Source organism: Arachis ipaensis, chromosome B5 (assembly GCF_059453495.1).
Source record: "Arachis ipaensis isolate K30076 ecotype BB chromosome B5, ASM5945349v1, whole genome shotgun sequence".
Classification (NCBI taxonomy): Eukaryota; Viridiplantae; Streptophyta; class Magnoliopsida; order Fabales; family Fabaceae; genus Arachis; species Arachis ipaensis.
The window spans coordinates 159,836,468-159,856,944 of NC_142440.1; the positions used below are offsets into that span (position 1 = coordinate 159,836,468).

Below are 20,477 nucleotides of genomic sequence, written 5' to 3' on the forward strand. Positions count from 1 at the left end.
TTATTTTTGATAGATATATGAGATGAGACGGATCTTATATATACTCTAGTTATTTAATTGTAATATTTTAATGTTTTTTAAATTTTTTTTGTTATGGGTCTTTATCGCATATTATATATAATGAATAATATAATATGTTTTGATTTGTGTTTTCTGGACTAAAATATTATTTAATATATAATGTAAATTTTATGATTTAGATGATTGAATTTATGTTTGTTTTAGAATTATTTTATGATTAATTATCATAATTTTTGGATATGAATATACTTTAAGAAAAATAAATGTCACAATTTTGAATTGTCTAACAACTATGACTGTAGAGTACGAAAAACAGTGACTATAGAGTATTAAAACCATTATCATAGTTTACTCTGTGATCACAGTTTTTAAAACATGGTAACCATATAGTAAGCTATGTATTATGGTCGCGGTTTAAAACTAGTATGACCATAGCTTTTCTATGATCACAGTTTAAAAAAGCGTAATCAGAATAAGATATAGTCAATAGAGTAATTTATGGTCACGGTTTAAAATTAGTGTGACTATAGTCACAATTTTAAAATAGTGTGACTATAGATTAAATTATGATCATGGTTTAAAACTAGAGTGACCATAGAATAAGCTATGATCACACTTAAACCGTGACCATAAGTTAAACTATGATCACAATTTAAAATAGCATGATTATAAAACAAACTATTGTAATATGTGAGACTTTGATTTTAAAAAATGTAAAATGTATAATTGGATTATTAAAAGTTAATGAGAATTATTTTGGAAAGAGAAAGGAATTGTCCTTTGTTTCAGAATATTATCTTTGTATTTAAAATTTTAGAATGAACAAGAATTTTGGCTTAATCTGTTCCAAAGGTAGGGATAGATTTATAAATTTGTCTCTATTTCTACATCCAAATATTATTTGTCTCTAAATTTTTTTTTGTTTATGTATTTTTGATTATGCTATGCGTACACCAAAATCAATTACCAAAGTTAACTATTAATTTAAAATATATGTTAAAATATAAATATACATTGAAAATAAATTAAACCACATATATATTTAATATAGGAATTGCATTTTTTATGTAATTCTATCTCAAAATAAAATCTTAACGGAGCGTATGTCGCTTTTAAGGTAAAAGTATGTGTACAATGATCATGAATAGAAAAGCAAAAAAAAATTAAAAATAGAAAAGAAGATAGAGAAAAAAAAAAAAAGAAAAATGCTAATAAATCAATAAAACGAAATAAAAACATAGAAGAGAAGAAAAAGGACGAAGAAAAAGAGTAAAAGATTAAAAGGAAAAAAAATTACACATGTTTCTATTCCAAAGGCTAGAGTAGTAGAGTTATATTTTTTCTTATTTTAGAAGCCAATAAAAGTTAACATCGGTGGAAACTTGAAAGAAAAATAATGAAAAGCAACAAGATACAAGTCTTTGTGTCTAACCTTCAAATTTTGACATCTTAATTTCCTAGTTTCACATTACCATTATGTAATGGAACGCAGATAGAAAATTAATTAGCGTTTAAAATACACCATGTTCAACATTTTGTGTAATCGTTGACTTTGATTATTTTATTCCACGAAAGAATCATGGTATATGCCAAAGATGCCATACAAGACTCTATCACCCTGACGAAGATGAGATTGATTGCTGTTTATCGGTTTATGAATGTATGATATATGTGATATATATAACCACTTCAACCGATTCCTTTTCATGCATAACAGAGACAATTCAATCCTTTGCTCCAAACGTAACTTCTTTATGAAGTGAAACAGGTTAGTCCCTCTTATGAACTCGCACAAAACAGTTTAGTGACTTTAGTCATTAATTTATGATGAAAATTCAAATGCAGTTGACTTCACGTGAAATTGATAGTTGAAAGTCGTTAGATGAAAATTTAGTCAAATCAGTCAAATAATCTAATGGCTCTTAGTTATCAATTTCACGCACCTAAGTTTCTACCTTAATTTATTGATAAACTGACTCGGGACCAAAGGGGAGGAGATGATAGTTTATACCTCCAAAACTATTACAAAAAGTATTTAATTGAATTGTTATTTGTATTATGTGTAGAATCAACAAATGACTATTTCCCATATAACATTTTCCTCCATTTTTTCACTTTTCCTTCTATAAAGATAAGGCAAAGAATACAAGCAAATTTTAAAAATATACAACTTTCTTTTCAAAAATAATTTACATTTTTTGTTTTTAATTTGTTCCTCCATATCTAAAATTAGAAAATATATTAAAAAGTAGTTCAAATAACACAAGTTTCTAGTAGGCTTTGAACATTAGTATAGATGTCACAATACTGAAAACAACTTGCTTAGAAAATTTGAACACAAGCGGACATATTTGAATAAATAATTAAGTTGAAATCAGTATTCAAAAGCGACATAGAAATACAGGAAAAATAAAATAATTGCAGTAGGGTCAGCAACGAATAAACTATTTTGAGCATAAAGATCTAAAAGACCAAATAATTAAAGGGTAATGCTAGGGACAAAAAAAAAAAAACAGCCATAACTTGCCTTATTTAACATTCATTAATTGTCGCAACAATTAATAAATGCTAAATAAGATAAGTTATGACTTTTGGCTGATTTTCTTTGGTTACTAAACATTTTCGATAATTAAATAAGAGTTAAAGTATTGTAGAATACCAATGCAAGGGGTTCAATTAAGGCCAAGTAGCTACTAGCTAGAGGTGTTGAGTTTAGAGAAATGATGCTCCTACATAATTTTTTCGATCATTTATTTTTATTTTTTATTGTTAATTTTAATATAAAAACGAAAGAGATATTTATTTATGCTTCTTAAAAGCTTCAGTTGATATTACTTTTGCAGAGGTCTTAAGAGAAGCAGTTGAGATGGCTGGAGGTGGAGATCAACTGGGAGTGCTTACTGCACTTGACGCAGCAAAGACGCAATGGTATCACTTCACGGCCATAGTGATCGCCGGCATGGGATTCTTTACAGATGCTTATGATCTTTTCAGCATAGCCAACGTCACAAAGTTGCTGGGACGCATATACTACACACACGAAGGGGCGCCAAAGCCCGGGACTCTGCCTCCGAATGTCTCATGCGCAGTTAACGGCGTTGCCCTCTGCGGCACTCTAGCAGGCCAGCTCTTCTTCGGTTGGTTGGGTGACAAACTTGGTAGGAAGAAGGTTTATGGAGTCACGCTTGCTCTCATGGTTGTGTCCTCTCTTGCTTCTGGTTTGTCCTTTGGCAAGAGCGCCAAGGGCGTCATATCCACGCTCTGTTTCTTCAGGTTCTGGCTTGGCTTTGGGATTGGTGGCGATTACCCTCTCTCCGCCACAATTATGTCGGAGTACGCCAACAAGAAGACCCGCGGCGCCTTCATAGCGGCGGTTTTCGCTATGCAGGGATTCGGGATTTTGGTTGGTGGAATTGTGTCACTCATTGTGTCCACGGCGTTTGACCACGCCTATAAGGCACCGCCGTACAACGTGGATCCAAAGGCGTCCCTTGTCCCTGAAGCAGATTACGTGTGGCGGATCATCTTGATGTTCGGCGCTGTGCCTGCCGCCCTAACATACTATTGGCGGATGAAGATGCCGGAGACGGCGAGGTACACGGCGCTGGTGGCCCGGAACGCGAAACAGGCGGCGCAAGACATGTCAAAAGTGCTGCAAGTTGAGATTGTAGCGGAGCAGGAGAAGGTGGACGCGATGGCGGTGAAAGATAACAACAGCTTTGGATTGTTTACAAGGGAATTCGCCCGCCGCCACGGCCTGCACTTACTTGGAACAACTACCACTTGGTTTCTACTGGACATTGCGTATTACAGTTCAAACCTTTTCCAGAAGGACATCTATACTAGCATCGGGTGGCTTCCTCCGGCGGCTAAAATGAACGCCATCCACGAGGTTTACAGGGTTGCTAGAGCTCAGACACTCATTGCGCTCTGTGGCACTGTCCCTGGCTACTGGTTCACTGTGGCATTCATAGACTACTTGGGTCGATTCTTCATCCAACTAATGGGCTTCTTCTTCATGACTGTCTTCATGTTCGCCCTCGCCATTCCATACCATCACTGGACACAGAAGGAACACAGGATTGGTTTCTTGGTCATGTACTCTCTTACTTTCTTCTTCGCCAATTTCGGTCCCAACGCCACCACTTTTGTTGTCCCGGCCGAGATCTTTCCGGCCAGGTTGAGGTCCACTTGCCATGGGATATCCTCGGCCGCCGGAAAGGCCGGGGCCATTGTGGGTGCGTTCGGGTTCTTGTACGCTTCACAGAGCAAAGATCCTAGTAAAAGAGATGCAGGGTACCCTGCTGGTATTGGGATGAAGGATACTCTTATTCTGCTTGCTGTGTGCAACTGTCTTGGGATGTTCTTCACGTTGCTGGTGCCGGAATCGAAAGGGAAATCGTTGGAGGAGTTGAGCGGCGAGAATGAAGAAGACGAAGAAGCTGCTGAGATCACTACTTCTGAGCAGCACCAAACTGCATCTTCTAGGACTGTTCCAGTATGACACAGATATTCCTGGAATCTCATCGCACAGGTTGTTAATTATGCTGAAACAAATCACACATATAAAATAAAATTATCAAATTTTATAAATAGAAAAAAACTTTTTTGCTGCTCTATCTGGTAAGCACCTATACTACCGCTTACTTCATGTTAAATCTGTGTTTTAGTATTCCTAGTTAGTAGTGTAATTACTGTAAGAATCTTGTGTTGCCTATATTTTTAAGTTATTTAACAACAAAAATTATTGAACAACTATGCTATGGCCTATGTGTAAGATGTTAATTACATTCACTAATGAGTTTTGTTAAGATTTAAGTGGGATTAAAACAAGGGAATTGAAAGAAAAAGTTTTATCTAATATGAGTGCAAATGCTAATATGTTTCGATTTTAAATTTTAATATAACGGTTATAAATAAAAAATTAAAATTTGTTTAATTTTCAAACAATATTTAAAAATTAGTTATAATATGAGATTACATTTATAAGATCAATAGATATAAAAATCTAAATAAATAAAATAAATACTAAATTTACAAATAAAGTTACGAGTTTAAAAATTTTATATTTTTTCATGTATTATATATCTCATTTTTATATAAGACGAGTTTGTTAGAGAACGAGATAAGTAAAAAGAAAAAGTCTAGGGAGTCAGCAATTTTGTTAAATTCTGGCTAGCATGTAACCAGCAAAGAAAAGTGAGTCATTGGATGAAATCTCACACCATTAAAATCATCATTGATGGCTATTTGATGGCTACAAATCACAAAAATTATTGATCCCCTAACATTGCTCGTTAATACGTTAAAAATCTATCACAAATACAATCAAGATAAAATAAAAAATATTTTTTAAATATATTTCATTTAAAAAGAAAATAAAATATGTTCATAAGTATTTATTCGCACTATAAATGAGATACGTTTATTGAGAATTATATTATATACATATTGAATGCCCGTGGATGCACAAAAAAACTAAAAATCACAATGTTAAAAAGGATACATGATATATGAAAATTCTAATTAAAAAAGATTTTAATAGTTTTAACATAACAAACTCTACCCACAGCTAACCTTTTAAATTGTATATAAATATGGATGCAACAAACAAAAAGAAATAATAAAAAATACACAATATAACACTTTTAATAAAAAAATATAAAATATTATTTTAATTTCCAATATTTAGGACGAATCTTAATTCAGTCTCTAACGTTTGAAATATCCTATTTCAATTTAAAAATTTTTAAATATTTTATTTTAATTTCAAAAAAATTTTAAACGATTTTAATATTGTTTTATCATTAAATTTGACACAAACAATTCACATATTGAAAAGTCAATAGCATTCGATTTTAATATGCAAGTAAAATCGATCTACGGATAATCACTAATATAAAAGTTTTTTCTTTGATTTAGAAGCGTTGATGATTGATTATTAGGATTTAGAATTTTATACAAAATAAAAAGAGAAAGTCTAGGGGCCAACATTTTTATTAAAATCTAGCTAATACTTAACCAACAAAGGAAAATTGAGTAATCTTACACCATTGGATGAAATCTCACATTATTAAAAATACTAATGTTGGCTAATTGATGGCTACAAATCACAAAACTTGTTAGCCTCTTAGCACTCCTCAAATAAAAATTAAGAAAAAAAAGTGTTATAAAAAGATTTTGGTTTTATTTTTCTAACACATTAAAGAAGATATATGACTTAACTAGTAACGATATTAACGTTCACACAACTCATTCTGTTAACTATGAGTGTTAAATTTAACGATAGAACCACATTGAATCTATTTAAAATTTGTTGAGATAAAAATAATACGTTTAAAATGTTAGAGAACAAATTAAAATTTAGTCTTAATCTTAGAAATTAAAATAATATTTTATCCTTAAAAAAAAATTTGGTAGGACTTATATCAAATTCTGCTAAAAAAAAGCAATAAAAAATCCAACGTTGCAACTTTTAACAGCTATTTAATTGAATTAACATGATTAATACTAAAATTAAATAATTAAGATATAGAAAACATTAGTAAATAACATATACACTCTAATAATTGCAAAAAAAATATTATTTATATTTTAAATTAATAAACCTTAAACAATAACCTATAAAACTGGTAGTCAGAAATAAAACTTTTAATAAAAAAATTAATTTGATACAAACAATTCATTTTATAAAAAACAGCAAAAGAATTATACCTCAATAATGTAATATAAAAAATATATATATAATAGGTTTTCTATCCCATTATACCATCTAATTGAAGCTGTCTTTCATGATTTTATAATTATTAACTTGTATAACAAAGTTTTGATCACCTTATCAAAGTTTTTGATACGATCCTTATGGGACAAACTGAGAGAATAAAAGAAGGTTTTATAAATATGGCTAAATCATGTGTTCAAGAGATGCATCAAGAATTGGATAAAATAATGATTAATGATTATCAAAAGTCACACGTTTTACTATTTTATAAGATGCATTGAAGACTCTCATTAGACAAAATGAATTAAAAAAGACGTCACTTTCTTAGAATTTATTCTATATTTATTTTATTTTTGTTATTTATTTGTTTTAGGCCCAATTATGATTCGACTCATATTTTATTCTAGTAAATTTATGAATTAGGGTTTTAAATTTAAGAGGTATAAAAACCTTCTAAAATCTGGTAGTCATTTTTTTCTTAATTTTGATGAATGAAATTTTGTTTGAATTTTTTTGAGAAACTTGGGTGTGAACAGATAAAATAAAGTAATTTCCTTAACTGTTACATCAGAAAATCAAATTGAAGTAGAAGAATTCTTTTTTTTATCTTCCATCTTATCCTGGGTTATGTTTCGTATCAGTTTTAATCATATTAACACTAACCTACGTATTAAGTGTCCATTAGGTAAATAAAAAATTACCATTAGTTAGATGATTCTGATCCACTGACTTGTTGATTTTTTTAAGTAACCTTTCTTTTTTTTTTTTCTTTTTTTTTTATTTGCGGTACCATCACCTAATTTTAAGACATTAGTGTTCCCATCTCCGTTTTTTTTTTGGTGACTTTCCCATCTCCGTTTATTTCTTCAAGATCATCCCCTTCATCATTGTCTTGAATTTTTTGCATTGCCACTTGTCTCCCTTTCATTTGATCATGTGGATTGTTAGTCTTCCCAAAATTTTGCTGAGATACTAGCTTAGAAACTTCTTATCCCTCATTGACTTGACTCTTCCATCCCATTATTTTGCTCTTTTTTTTTTCTGTGGATCATATCTGATGACATTTGGATTTACTATGGACATAGTTATCTCTAGCACAAATTCTTTTATCATGATTAATTTTTTCACATTTATAATAATAATTCTACAATTTTTCATATTTAAATTTAGTACATGAGTGGCTTTCATTATTCTTTTTGCACTAAAATTCAATTTTTAATGGTAATTAGACATTTAATTTTACTTTAATCCTCAAAAAGAATCTAAGCATATTTTTTTCAATAGATAAATTTTTAGCATTTATCACTTTTTTTATTATGATTTATATTTTTATAACAACTTAATTTTTTAGCATGTCGTGACTAATGCCAATTGTCAAGTATTATTAATCTGTCAACTTATAAATTCTAAACTTTTATTTAATTTATATATTATTCAACCTATCACAATGACCCGTGAATGTGCACATTATCCACTAGCTATATTTGCTTGGTTTCACGACATACGTAAAATAGATAAAGACTAAAAAAGATGCATTCAATATACGAGCAAGGTATAAAAACCGAATGAATTTCGCTAGGGACTAATGGAGTAAGTATATAATGTATATAATGAGTTGATTTTTTGGCCTAATATGAATAAAAAATTAAAATTAACCATTTGCTATCATATAAATTTAAACATTTAAGATAAAATACTACTAATTTATCAAATACAATATACTCATATTATTCAGAATCTAACTACCAAAGATAATAAACATTTAATATCTTACTAAATCGAACATCCAATTTAAAATACTTGAAACTGATTACACAAATACACTTTTATTATTCTAAAATAAGTATATGTGAATAGTTTTAAATAAACATCCAATACTTTAATTTTAATTTAAAATTAACCCCATTATATACATTGTACGGTACATGTATTGATTTCCTATACTTCCTCAAACTAAATATGTCACATAATGTCGCAAGGGCTTCATACATACATCAAGAGACTAAAACAACATTAGTCATACAACATCACATATCCTAAATTTAGACTCCTTTAGTATGTTACACTACATATATAGTACAGACTCTTATAGACATATGACATCTGAGTCCTAGCCAATTCAAAAAGCTTATAGTATGGCATCCAAGTTAGTAAAGTCTTACCCATCAAGAAAATATTAACAAGGAGAGGAAAAACACTCTAGATTTCATAGCTTTATATAGCGTTGGCCGTTGGGCGTTTTTAAAAGGTAAACACATTTCAAGTTTGGATTGTAGCAAAAGGGGGGTAGTACCACCTCTTCAACCCCTGTAGGAATAGTGAAGGAAAAGGGCGAAAATCTACGGTTTTCAGTAGGATACTAACGAGAGAAATAATTTGCTTATCGGTCCTTGGATAAGACTCTAGCGTAGGGATAATGATACACGTTATTATTTCAATCATAGGTTATACAATTTTAGCTTTCTTTTATCTCGTGGCTATTTTAGTCTTAATTCCTTTTCACATTATTCCTTACATTTTCTTATAATTCTTTACAGTTTTTTTCCATTAACATTTAGTATTTTCGTCAATTTCATAATAGTAAGTCAATAACAGTAGACAATCATAGACAAATCACAAATTACAAGTTACAAAGCACAATAATAAAGAATCAAACACAACACAAGATTACAGAGAATATTCTGCAGACAATCATGATGCATGTCTGTCCTACGCATGCATGCCATGAATTTATGTGTTGGTTCACTACCAGCAACCCGACATTACTTGGGAACAAGTCTCAGATACAACTTTTCGATTGCGTCAGTCTGTATACATGTATCGAATGATTAAGAATACCATTAGTCAATGACAACCGCCAATTATCACAAAACTTGGCGCTATAATATACACACATAGTCAAACACTCCGTGGGTAGGATAAAACCAGAAACCCGCATTCATATAGTCTATGCATTGGACAAGCGAGATGGAACTCTCAACCTTGCTAAGCAAACATTTAACCATTCATTAGGCCTGAGACATTTCTTCATTATCATTCTCTTATAAAGCTTTTAAGAATGTTCATTAGTAAGTATTCTGCCTTCAATTCTATCACATTCTGGCTTATTTAGTTTTAGCAGCCTTCCTCATTTTGTTTTTAGTCTGTCTTATTCTATTTTATTTTGTTTTCATCCGCCTCATTCTGTTTCACTTTGTTTCGGTTTAATATTTTATTTCAATCTATCTCATTTTATTTTATTCTGTCTCTTTCCTTTAGGGACTTTCTTTGCACTTATTCTTTTAGGATATTTTTCTTTATGTCCTCCTTTTTATTAGGTTGTTATTTTATCCTCAATCTTTTAATAAATGACCTTTATATTCCTTTGTCAAAAATTATTATTATGTCTTTAAAAAAGACATTCATATCCTTTAAGTCTCACACACACATATCAAAAAGACATTCATATCTTTTAATCTTTTATAAAAATTTATATATGAACGATATTCCTGTTTGAACTTTGTCCTTGAAAAGTATCTCGTGAATCGTGACTCATAACTCATTAGTGGTGAAGTGAAGAAGGAATAATCGTGGTTGTCGTCTAGTTGTCATGCTGCTTATGTCGCACTCAACTATCTTCCATCATACTCTGTCCAAGCTGCTCAGATCGAAGGTCATTATTCACTGCTAGTGTTTGTTTTTCGTTTTTTTATGCTATGTTCAGAAGTGAAAAAAAAAAGTTTAGAATTTTACTAGTGTTACTCAGATATTGTTTTTGTTTTGTTTTGTTTTTTTCTTTTTGATTCTTGTTTCTTTGTTCATCGGTTTAAAATTCTACAATTACTAGTGCTACTCAGATTGAATTATTAAATGATTAATCTGCTCACTGCTGTCGTGCTGTACTCTATTTTGTTGCTTTTTTTTGTGTGCTGTGATCTAGTTAAAATTGTGATCATTCTGCTATTTGCTAAAAATATTGCTTACCTATGTTAAAATTATGTTGAAACATGATCTTTTATTTGTTTAATATAATCAGTTTAATCTTTGTTAAAACTGAGTTGAAACATGAGCTTTTGTTTATTCAATACAATAGTGATATAATCTAGTTTAATGAAAACTAAATGTTAAATTGTTAAATTAGTATGTTTATTTATTATTTTAATACAAACCAATTTTAGCAGTTGAATCAATAATTTTACTAATAACTAGAACAATTTATTGACCGATCCGATTTCAAAACCTGCCCTATAACACCTATATGTCCAAAACTAGAAGCCCAAATAGCAGCCCCTTGCTTCAGCCTCCTCCACTGATGTAGCTGGGTTTGGAGCACTCCAACTCTCCAAGAGACCCGCATCGTCCCTAATCACAACTCCAACGCGTCTGTAATCTCCACTGCTTCAAGAGGCGTCAATACTCAACATTTCTCTAATTTGACTGCTTGCGCTGCAATTGCGCAACTCACCAGCATGTTGGGGACAGCAATAAGGTTGTTTGCCAAGAAACCGAAGCCGAAGATGGGACCAATAGAACTTAAGACTCCACCGGAGCAGAGACTCACCATCACTAGAGTGCTATTTGATATTGTGAAGGAGCATGGTCCCCTCACCGTTCAAGACACCTGGGAACATGTCAAGGTATACATATAGTGCTATAAATATTTTTGATACTCTTTCTTCCGTCATCTTTGCGAGTAATGTGCTGTTGCTTGCTAAGTGAATAAAGGAAGGAATAACATTGAACTGAACATTATTGAGTAAGGATTAAATTTTGATTTTGTTTACTCCAATAAATCTTATTATTCAGCAAATTACAAACATACTACAGCTACTTCTACTAGGGGATAATGATCAAAGTTGCTTAAGTATATACTGAAACTCATAATTAAACTTTACCTGTTTAATCAGTAGATTGAGCCCATTGAGTAACTGTCTAAACTGTTTCAGGAGGTTGGATTGAAAGATTTGAAAGGCAAGCAACATATGAAGATAGTGTTGAGATGGATGAGAGAGAGACAAAAGCTTCGCCTCATTTGCAATCATGTAGGACAACATAAACAGTTTCTCTATACTACTTGGTTTACGAAACCCAGTACTTTGAATTCAACTGCAGGAAGCATCCCAGTAAAACAAAAGAAACCTTCTTGAAAGTTTATGACTTCTAAAGCATAGCGGATGACTAAATCCTTATAGTAGTCCCTGAGATTCACGCCTTTCACTATTTTAGTCCCTCAAATTCAAAATTTACTATACTAGTCCCCGAGATCTAATTCCAGGCACCATATTGATCCCTGGACCCTTTTTGGCATTGAGTCGACAAATGGAATACCGAGCTAGCTCTGAATTTCTACGCTAAACACAAGGATACATGATGTTGTTTTGTTTTGGCGCTTAAACAAGGCGAAAACAATGTTGTTTTGGAGGATAGGGAGAGATAAAACGGTTTGCATATCATATAAACTCTTCTTCGTCTTCTCGTTTTGCCTTGTTTAAGCACCAAAACAAAACGACGTCGTTTAACCCTATATCTAGGGTGGTAAGTCAAAATTAGTTCAGCACTTTGTTCGTTGACTCGGTGCTAGAAAAGGTCCAATGACTAATATGGTGCCCAGAGATGAATCTCGAGAACTATTATAATGAATTTTGGATTTGAAGGGCTAAAGTTGTGAAAGTCATGAATTTAAGGGATTACTTTGGAGATTTAGTCCGTAGCCGCGTAGCGGATAGACTAGCTAGTAGCTACCCATAAAGTGGGAACAGCATTGCATTGTACTTTAAATTGATTCCTAAACTAAAGAATCTACCTGCCTAATAAGTTTTTGTTATCATTTCTTGATTTGTTTCAGTGTTTTCTGTTTATGGTATTGTAAAGGAAAAAGTGAGATTAGTGGTTTTTTAATTATTATTATTATTATTATAATTATTATTATTATTATTATTTTGTAAAACCCAATTTGTGGATGTGTTGTGCCGTCTTATTTTCATTGTGCCTTTCTATGAATTTGTTGCATCTTTCACTATTTCTTTTAATAAAAACTTTCAGTTGTGACCAACTAGGGACTATTAGGCATTTGCATTTGTTAACTTTAGTACCACAAGCATAAAGCTAACATTTGCTTGTTCATTCTCTCCGACATGTGTCTTGGATTAAATGAAATAAGACCGTGAACTAATATAACCATTCATGAACCAGGATAGTTCTTTTCTATTTCTGTTGGTACTCTCTAACAATATTTATGCTGAGACCAGAATAGGGTGTGGCATTTCCAGACACCAACAAAGGACCCATCATTGACGTGTACGGCTGGAACTAAAAGAGGTGGGAAGCATGGTGGAAGATTGGAGGAAGAGGATGTGGACACAAATTTCTGAAGGGGTCCCTCACCCCCTCTCCTGTGTGGAACCTTTCATGGTGGCTGGTCTTGAAGGAGATGTGATAGTGACAACAGGCACTTGGGCAGGTCAATAGGATGGGGTAATTTAGGAATTTTCAAAATGCACATAAAAAAGAAGGAATATAATTGTCTAACTAAATAAGCTAAATATTGGGTCTTCCTTCTTTCCATGGTGTATTGCATATTTTCTTTCTTTTTCCTCATCATTGAAACCTTTACCATGGTTGATTTAAGACCTTTTCTTCTTTATATCTTAGGCGGTGACTAGAGTAAGGAATGTGAGCCAGGGTGATTGTAGGTGGGGCGAGGCGGTGGCGAGTGCTTTAGATTGGTTCGTTAGGAGATTTGTTTGGAGTGCTTTAGAAGGGTATATTAGTGAGTTTCGATCTTTGAAGACAAAATATCCTCCAAAATTAAAGCTATCATACACATCTTAAGGTTTCACAAGGTTTGTGTTCTGGTAAGTTGGTAGATGAAGATTTGAAGGAGTGTGCAGTTGGGTTATCATTGCCTTCGAGATCAAGCATCTCTCGGTCAGACTTAATCGGCAAAGAATTAGCAGTGTAAGACATTAGTGATAATTCACTCCCCCTTTAAATTTGACCTGCTATACCTTACAATTTTGATGATAAAATGCTGTGATGCTTGTTCCAAGTGTGTGAATGCATGGTGCTAGCATGAATTTAAGCTTGCATGAATATTATCAAATTGATTAGGTAAGAATTGGACTAATAGATAGTTGTTGTAGCTGTGGTCTATATTAAGTCTTGTAGAGTTTGGTGATGATGTGATTGCTAACAGAGAAAGTTAGAGGTGAGTGTCGGTGAAATTATTAATATTTGTGGTAGTTTAAGCCCTTAGTTAGCGTTTGGTTAGGGGAATTGGGACTGAGACTGAGGAACTGGGTGTTTGGTGGCCAGAGATTGGAACTAAAATTTCAGTTTTCGTTCGCAAAATTTCAATCCTTTCAGTACCTCCAGAAAGTGGGAACACAAAGGACTGAAATTTTGGGAATGGAGACTGAAACTTTAATAACATTTCTTTTCAAAAATATCTTAATTTAACTTTTCAAATTCCAAATCTACCCCCAATCTCCATATTTATTTTAAATTAAACATAATACTGAGTCATAACTCAGTCCAATATATTTTACACCGAACACAATACAGCGACTTAATTCAGTCTCAATCTCTGTCTCCCTTCCAAACGCAGCCTTAAGGCATATGACAATTAAGCATATATACCTAGATACTTCAATAGGATCTTCTCCTAGATATGGCATGGAAAGAAGTTTTAATCAAAGTTGTATTACAGGCCATTCCATCTTATGTCATGAATGTTGTATGCATTCTTAAAAGGTTCTGTCAGAGGTTGAGCAATAGGATAGCTAGATTTTGGTGGGCCTCGATTGGAAAAAAGAGAGGGATTCATTGGAAGAGTTGGTCTAAATTGTGCATTAGCAAAAGGGAAGGAGGCTTAGGCTTTAAGAATTTGCATGATCAAAACCTAGCCTTTCATGCCAAACAAGCTTGGAGAATTTTTTGAGAACTCTAATGCTATATGGGTCCAAGTTCTCAAGGCTATTTATTTTCCTTGTCAGTTCAAAGAGGAGAGGGTGGGAGATCTTCATCTTGGGTTTGGCAAAGTATTATAGAGGAGAGGGATTTTTGGCTGTGGAATGGAAGATGGGATATAGGCAAGGAGGATAAAGTGAGGATATGGGAAGACAAATGAGTGCTAGGGATAGGGACAATACAAGGACAGAGGAATGAATACATGAATATGGTGAAAGATCGGATTGATGAAGGTGTTGGATGGAACTTTAGCTAAATTAAGAGAGAGGTTTCAAGATGACATTGTGGAAAAAATTAGAAGAACTCCAGTCAGCATAATTAATGACCAGGATAGATTCATATGGCCATATAGAGCAGATGAAAAATATACAGTTAGAACTGGGTACCACTTAATTAGGAAAGAAAATACAAGTAATACTCAGAATGTCTCATGGACTAGTGAGAACATAGAGGAGTTGTGAAAAGAAATATGGGATTTAATGATCCCGCATAAGATTAGGATGTTCCTTTGGAAGGCTTCGCATAATATTATTCTGGTATTCACTAACCTATATAAAAGAAGGATTACTAATATCCTTGTTTGCCCATTATGTATGTAGGAGCAGGAGACAACCGAACATGAGTTGCTCTTATGTCCCTGGATTAGAGCAGTATGGTTCGGTGCACAAATTCAGTGCAGCCCAAGGCCATAGATAGTTACAACATCTGGGAAATGGATGCTGGACCTTGTAGAAAACATGAAGATAAGCTCTTCGGATCAGAATACAGAATGTATACAAACAAAGCTAGATGTTTGATTTGGGAGATATGAAAAGGCATCCAGGCAGTGCATACTCAGAGCAAGAATATTGGAAGTGGAATTCTCAGACCCAGTGAACACTGCAGATTTAAATAACAACATCAATAGGAATAGCAAAGGTGGGAGCATTACCTGGAGGCCACCACTAAATGGCTGGATCAAAGGAATGTAGATGCATCATTTAATAAAAATTCTGTAAAAGGAGCAGTTGTTGTAGTGTTTAGGGACCATAATGGATGCATTGTAACTGGTTCAGCTTAAAAAATTATAGCATGTTCAGCCCTGACAGCAGAAAATTTAGATATGGAGAGTGTAATAATTGAAACAGATAGTCTGAATATCACCCAACCAATCAAGTCAAAAGAAGACATTGGCAAGGTTCAACCATTCCTGGAAGACATCTGTTGTGGTTAGGTCGCGACAGCCATGGAAACAAGAATCTTGGCGCGACGATCAGAATGGGTTTGGGTCGGGTATAAGGATCAAGTACGGTTCTTTGGGCTTAACCCAAGACCCAAAAAATAAATAAATAAATAAATACCTGTTGTGATAAGAATCAATGTAGATGTCCATTCTCAAGAAAGAATGAACTTAAATGAAAGTTGAAAATAAAGACCCGTACATGTATAAATAAGAGGCACATATCTGAGCTATCATACACAAGCAATAAAAACAATTCTCTCTCCTTTCTTATCTTACAAATATTCTTCTCTCTCTTTTATCTCATTATCTGTGTGGTTTTAAACTACAATAATTATAATATTAGTAAATATATATAGATTACTTATATTATAGTGAGATAAGAGCATATTTATATTTCTCTATTTTATATTTATTATATCTTCCTTATTTATTTTACAACACGTTATCAGCACGAGACTTTGATCATATTTTTAGGAAGACTCAGGTAACAAATTTTCATTATGTCGAAACTCTCTCATCTTGAATGCAATGCTCTTGATATATCTGGAAACAATTATTTATCATGGATATTAGATGCTGAAATCTATCTTGATTCAATGGATCTTGGAGATACTATTAAGGCTGAAAATAATGCATTCCAAAAGGATAAAGCCAAAGCTATGATTTTTCTTCGTTGTCATCTTGACGAAGGATTGAAAAATGAATATCTCACATTAAAAGATCATGCAGATCTTTGGAAAGACCTTGAAGAAAGGTATAATCATCAAAAGACGGTGATACTTTCTCAAGCCCGATATGAATTGACGCACTTGCATCTACAGGATTTTAAATCCAAAAATGAATATAATTTGGCAATGTTTCGAATCACCTCACGAATGAAATTATGTGGGAAAAAGATATCTGATAATGATATGTCAGAGAAAACTTTCTCGATCTTCCATGCCTCGAATGTGCTCCTGCAGTAGCAGTATCGAGAAAAAGGATTTAAAAAAATATTCTGAGCTAATTTCTTGCCTTCTTGTTGCTGAACGCAACAATGAGTTGCTCTTAAAGAATCATGAAGCGCGCTCAGCTGGCACCGTCCCATTTCCTGAAATAAATGCAACAAATCATTACCTAGAAGAGGTAAATGGCAAGGCTTTAGTAACAAGAAAAATTATGGAAGGAAAAAGAATTATATTCAAAAGAGATGATCTCACCAGAAGTGGGATAAAGAAGGAAATATTGGGCAAAATAAATCAACAGAGGATAAGTGTTTCCGTTGTGGTGGAAAGGGCTATTGGTCACGTACCTGTCATACCCCAAGGCACCTAGTCGATTTTTATCAAACATCTTTAAAAAAGGACGACAAAGGCATTTGAAACGAATTTTGTTTCAAATGATGCTGAAAATTTCACCACTCATTATGATTTATCTGATTTCTTTGAGAATCCTAAATGGAATATTGGTCATTTGATTAATGATGGAATAGTTTAATATATGGGATTGTTAAGTATCCATGTAAATAAATAATGTAAAAAACTTATTGTTAAGTTTTATTTTCTATGTATTTAAGTTTCAAATATGATGTATATAAATAATGAAATATTAATATTTATGAATTTTGAAATCATTAAATGTGTCAAGTTTTAAAATAAAATTTTAGTATATGACATTATTTTTATGTACAGTGTTTCTTAGAAAAATAATTCCGATCAAGTATTCAATTTAACTGTATATACTACTCATTTTATTATTATTTGTCTTTGAAGAGAATAGCAAGGACATATAGTGAAGATATTTGCCTTGCGGATAGTGCAAGTTCACACACCATTCTCAAAAGTAATATATATTTTACCCATCTTGTGCCAAAAGAAGAATATATTAACACTATTATTGGCTCAGGCAATGTGATTGAAGGCGCTAGAAGAGCTATAATTTTGTTTTCTGGAGGAACAAAATTCATAATAAATAATGCACTATTGTCTACCAAGTCTCTAAGAAACTTGTTGAGCTTTAAAAGATATTCGCCGAAATGGATATCATATTGAGACTATGAATGAGGAAAATCATTAGTACTTATACTCATGATTTAAATAAAAATGTTATATTAGAAAAGTTAATCTCACTTTCATCTGAGTTATATTATACCAAAATTAGTGCAATTGAATCACATGTCATTGTAAACCAGAAGTTTACTAACCCAAATGAATTCATAACTTGACATGATCGATTGGGTCATCCGAGAACAACCATGATGCGGAGAATTATTGAAAACTCTCATGGACATTCACTAAAGAACCAGAAGATTCTTAAATCTAGTGAATTTTGTTGTGCTGCATGTTCTGGAAGTTAATTTTAAGGCCATCACCAGTAAAGATTTGATTTGAGTCCCCTGAATTCCTAGAAAGGATTCAAGGTGATATATGTGGATCTATTCATCCACCATGTGGATCTTTTAGATATTTTATGGTCCTGATAGACGCATCTTCGAGATGGTCACATGTATGCTTATTATCTTCTCGCAACCTGACGTTTGCGAGATTACTGGCTCAAATTATTCGATTAAAAGCACAATTTTCAGAAAATCTAATCAAAGCAATTCGCCTTGATAATGCTGGTGAATTTACTTCCCAAGCTTTTGATGCTTATTGTATGGCTAATGGAATAAGTGTTAAACATCCAGTAGCTCATGTTCACACACAAAATGGGTTAGCAGAATCACTTATTAAACGCCTCCAATTAATTGCTAGACCCTTACTTATGAGAACAAATCTCCCAACCTCGGTTTTGGGGCATGCTATTTTACATGCCGCAGCACTTATTCGTTTGAGACCAACGAGTTACCATCAGTTCTCTCCTATGCAATTAGCATTTGGCCAGCAGCCAAATGTTTCCCATTTAAGAATATTCAGATGTGCGATATATGCTCCCATTGCACCACCTAATCGCACCAAAATTAGACCCCAAAAAAATTGGGAATATATGTTGGATATGATTCTCCCTCTATAGTGAGGTATATCTTGAGATACAAACTGGAGATGTATTTAAAGCTCGGTTTGCGGATTGTCATTTTGATGAATCAAAATTTCCAATATTAGGGGGAGAGAATAAGCTTCTTGAAAAGGAACTTAATTGGAATGCATTATCGTTGATACAAATAGATCCTCGATCAGGGCAATGTGAACTAGAAGTTTAAAAGATTATACATTTGCAAAGAATAGCAAATGAATTGCCTGATGCATTTTCCGATACAAAGAGGATAACCAAATCTTATATACCAGCGGAAAATACCCCAATTCGAATTGATGTCCCAGTTGGACAAATTGCCACTGAAGCAAATACATGCCAGAAGCGTGGCAGGCCTGTCAGTTCCAAAGACAAAAATCCTCGAAAGAGAAAAGAGGTAAATACTATTCCTATTGAAAAAGACACAGTAAAGACACCTGCAGTTGTCCAAAATTCTTATATAATTTTAAGGCCAGAAGATGTTCAGGTACCTTAAAATTGTGAAAATGACGAGATCTCGATAAATTATGTCTTTACAGGAGAAAAATGGGACCGAAATAAGACAATTGTCAATGAAATATTTGCATATAATGTGGCATTAAATATCATGCATGAAAAGTAAGGATCTTGAGTCAAGATCAGTCGAAGAATATCGACAAAGAAATGTTTGGCCGAAATGGGAAGAAGCCATGAAGGCTGAATTAGACTTACTTGCAAAACGTGAAGTCTTTGGACCTGTAGTCCGTACATCTGAAGATGTAAAACCTGTTGGATACCGATGGGTATTTGTGAGAAAACGAAATGAGAAAAATGAAGTTGTGCGCTACAAAGTACGACTTGTGGCACAAGGTTTTTCACAAAGGCCCGGTATAGATTATGAAGAAATGTATTCCCCTGTAGTGGATGCGATAACATTACGTTATTTGGTCAGTTTATCTGCATATCATAAACTGCATATGCATTTAATAGATGTGGTAACAGCCTACTTATACGGCTCATTAGATCGTGATATCTATATGAAAGTTCCTAAAGGACTAAAGATATCTAAACCATCCAATGAATATTCTCAAGGGTTATACTCAGTCAAATTGCAAAGATCTTTATACGGTCTAAAGCAGTCTGGACGAATGTGGTATAATTGTCTTACTGAGTATCTGGCCAAAAATGGATTCAAGAATGATGATATCTGTTCATGTGTTTTCATAAAGAAATATGCATCTGGATTCATTATGATTGCTGTGTACATTGATGATTTAAATATCATTGGGACTCCTGAAGAGATTCCAACAATTATAAAAACTCTAAAAGAAGAATTTGAGATGAAAGATATTGGAAGGACTAAATTTTGTCTCGGCCTACAGATCGAGCATATAAAAAATGGGATCTTTATTCATCAAACAACATACACAGAGAAGATCTTGAAAAGATTTTATATGGATAAGTGACATCCCTTGAGTACCCCAATGATCGTAAGATCTTTGGATGTGGAAAATGATCAATTCCGTCCTAAAGAAGAAAATAAAAATATCCTTGGTCCTGAAGTACCATATCTCAGTGCTATTGGAGCGCTAATAATGT

General features: G+C 33.0%; 2 protein-coding genes across 6 annotated transcripts; both read left to right on the forward strand.

Annotated features, from left to right (window-relative positions):
* The first annotated feature begins 1,653 nt into the window (after nucleotides 1–1,653).
* Nucleotides 1,654–4,776, forward strand: LOC107644970 (putative inorganic phosphate transporter 1-5). 2 transcript variants are annotated; one of them, XM_016348949.3, is made up of 2 exons: nucleotides 1,654–1,789; nucleotides 2,865–4,776. In XM_016348949.3, exon 2 carries the CDS (start codon nucleotides 2,888–2,890, stop codon nucleotides 4,523–4,525), a length of 1,638 nt encoding a protein of 545 aa, XP_016204435.1. In that variant the 5' UTR covers nucleotides 1,654–1,789; nucleotides 2,865–2,887; the 3' UTR covers nucleotides 4,526–4,776. The 2 variants fall into 2 exon arrangements, with proteins under 2 accessions (XP_016204435.1, XP_016204434.1); XM_016348948.3 differs by lacking the exon at nucleotides 1,654–1,789 and adding an exon at nucleotides 2,604–2,724.
* Nucleotides 4,777–11,014: 6,238 nt separating this feature from the next.
* On the forward strand, nucleotides 11,015–15,872 carry LOC107644971 (uncharacterized). 4 transcript variants are annotated; one of them, XM_088489074.1, is made up of 5 exons: nucleotides 11,015–11,358; nucleotides 11,668–11,763; nucleotides 12,975–13,195; nucleotides 13,373–13,678; nucleotides 15,289–15,872. In XM_088489074.1, the coding sequence occupies exons 1-3, from the start codon at nucleotides 11,191–11,193 to the stop codon at nucleotides 13,032–13,034; spliced, it is 324 nt and encodes a 107-aa protein (XP_088345200.1). In that variant the 5' UTR covers nucleotides 11,015–11,190; the 3' UTR covers nucleotides 13,035–13,195; nucleotides 13,373–13,678; nucleotides 15,289–15,872. The 4 variants fall into 4 exon arrangements, with proteins under 4 accessions (XP_088345200.1, XP_088345196.1, XP_088345198.1 ...); XM_088489071.1 differs by having other exon boundaries at nucleotides 11,047–11,358; nucleotides 12,970–13,195; XM_088489070.1 differs by having other exon boundaries at nucleotides 11,038–11,358; nucleotides 12,970–13,678.
* The last annotated feature ends 4,605 nt before the right edge of the window (nucleotides 15,873–20,477 follow it).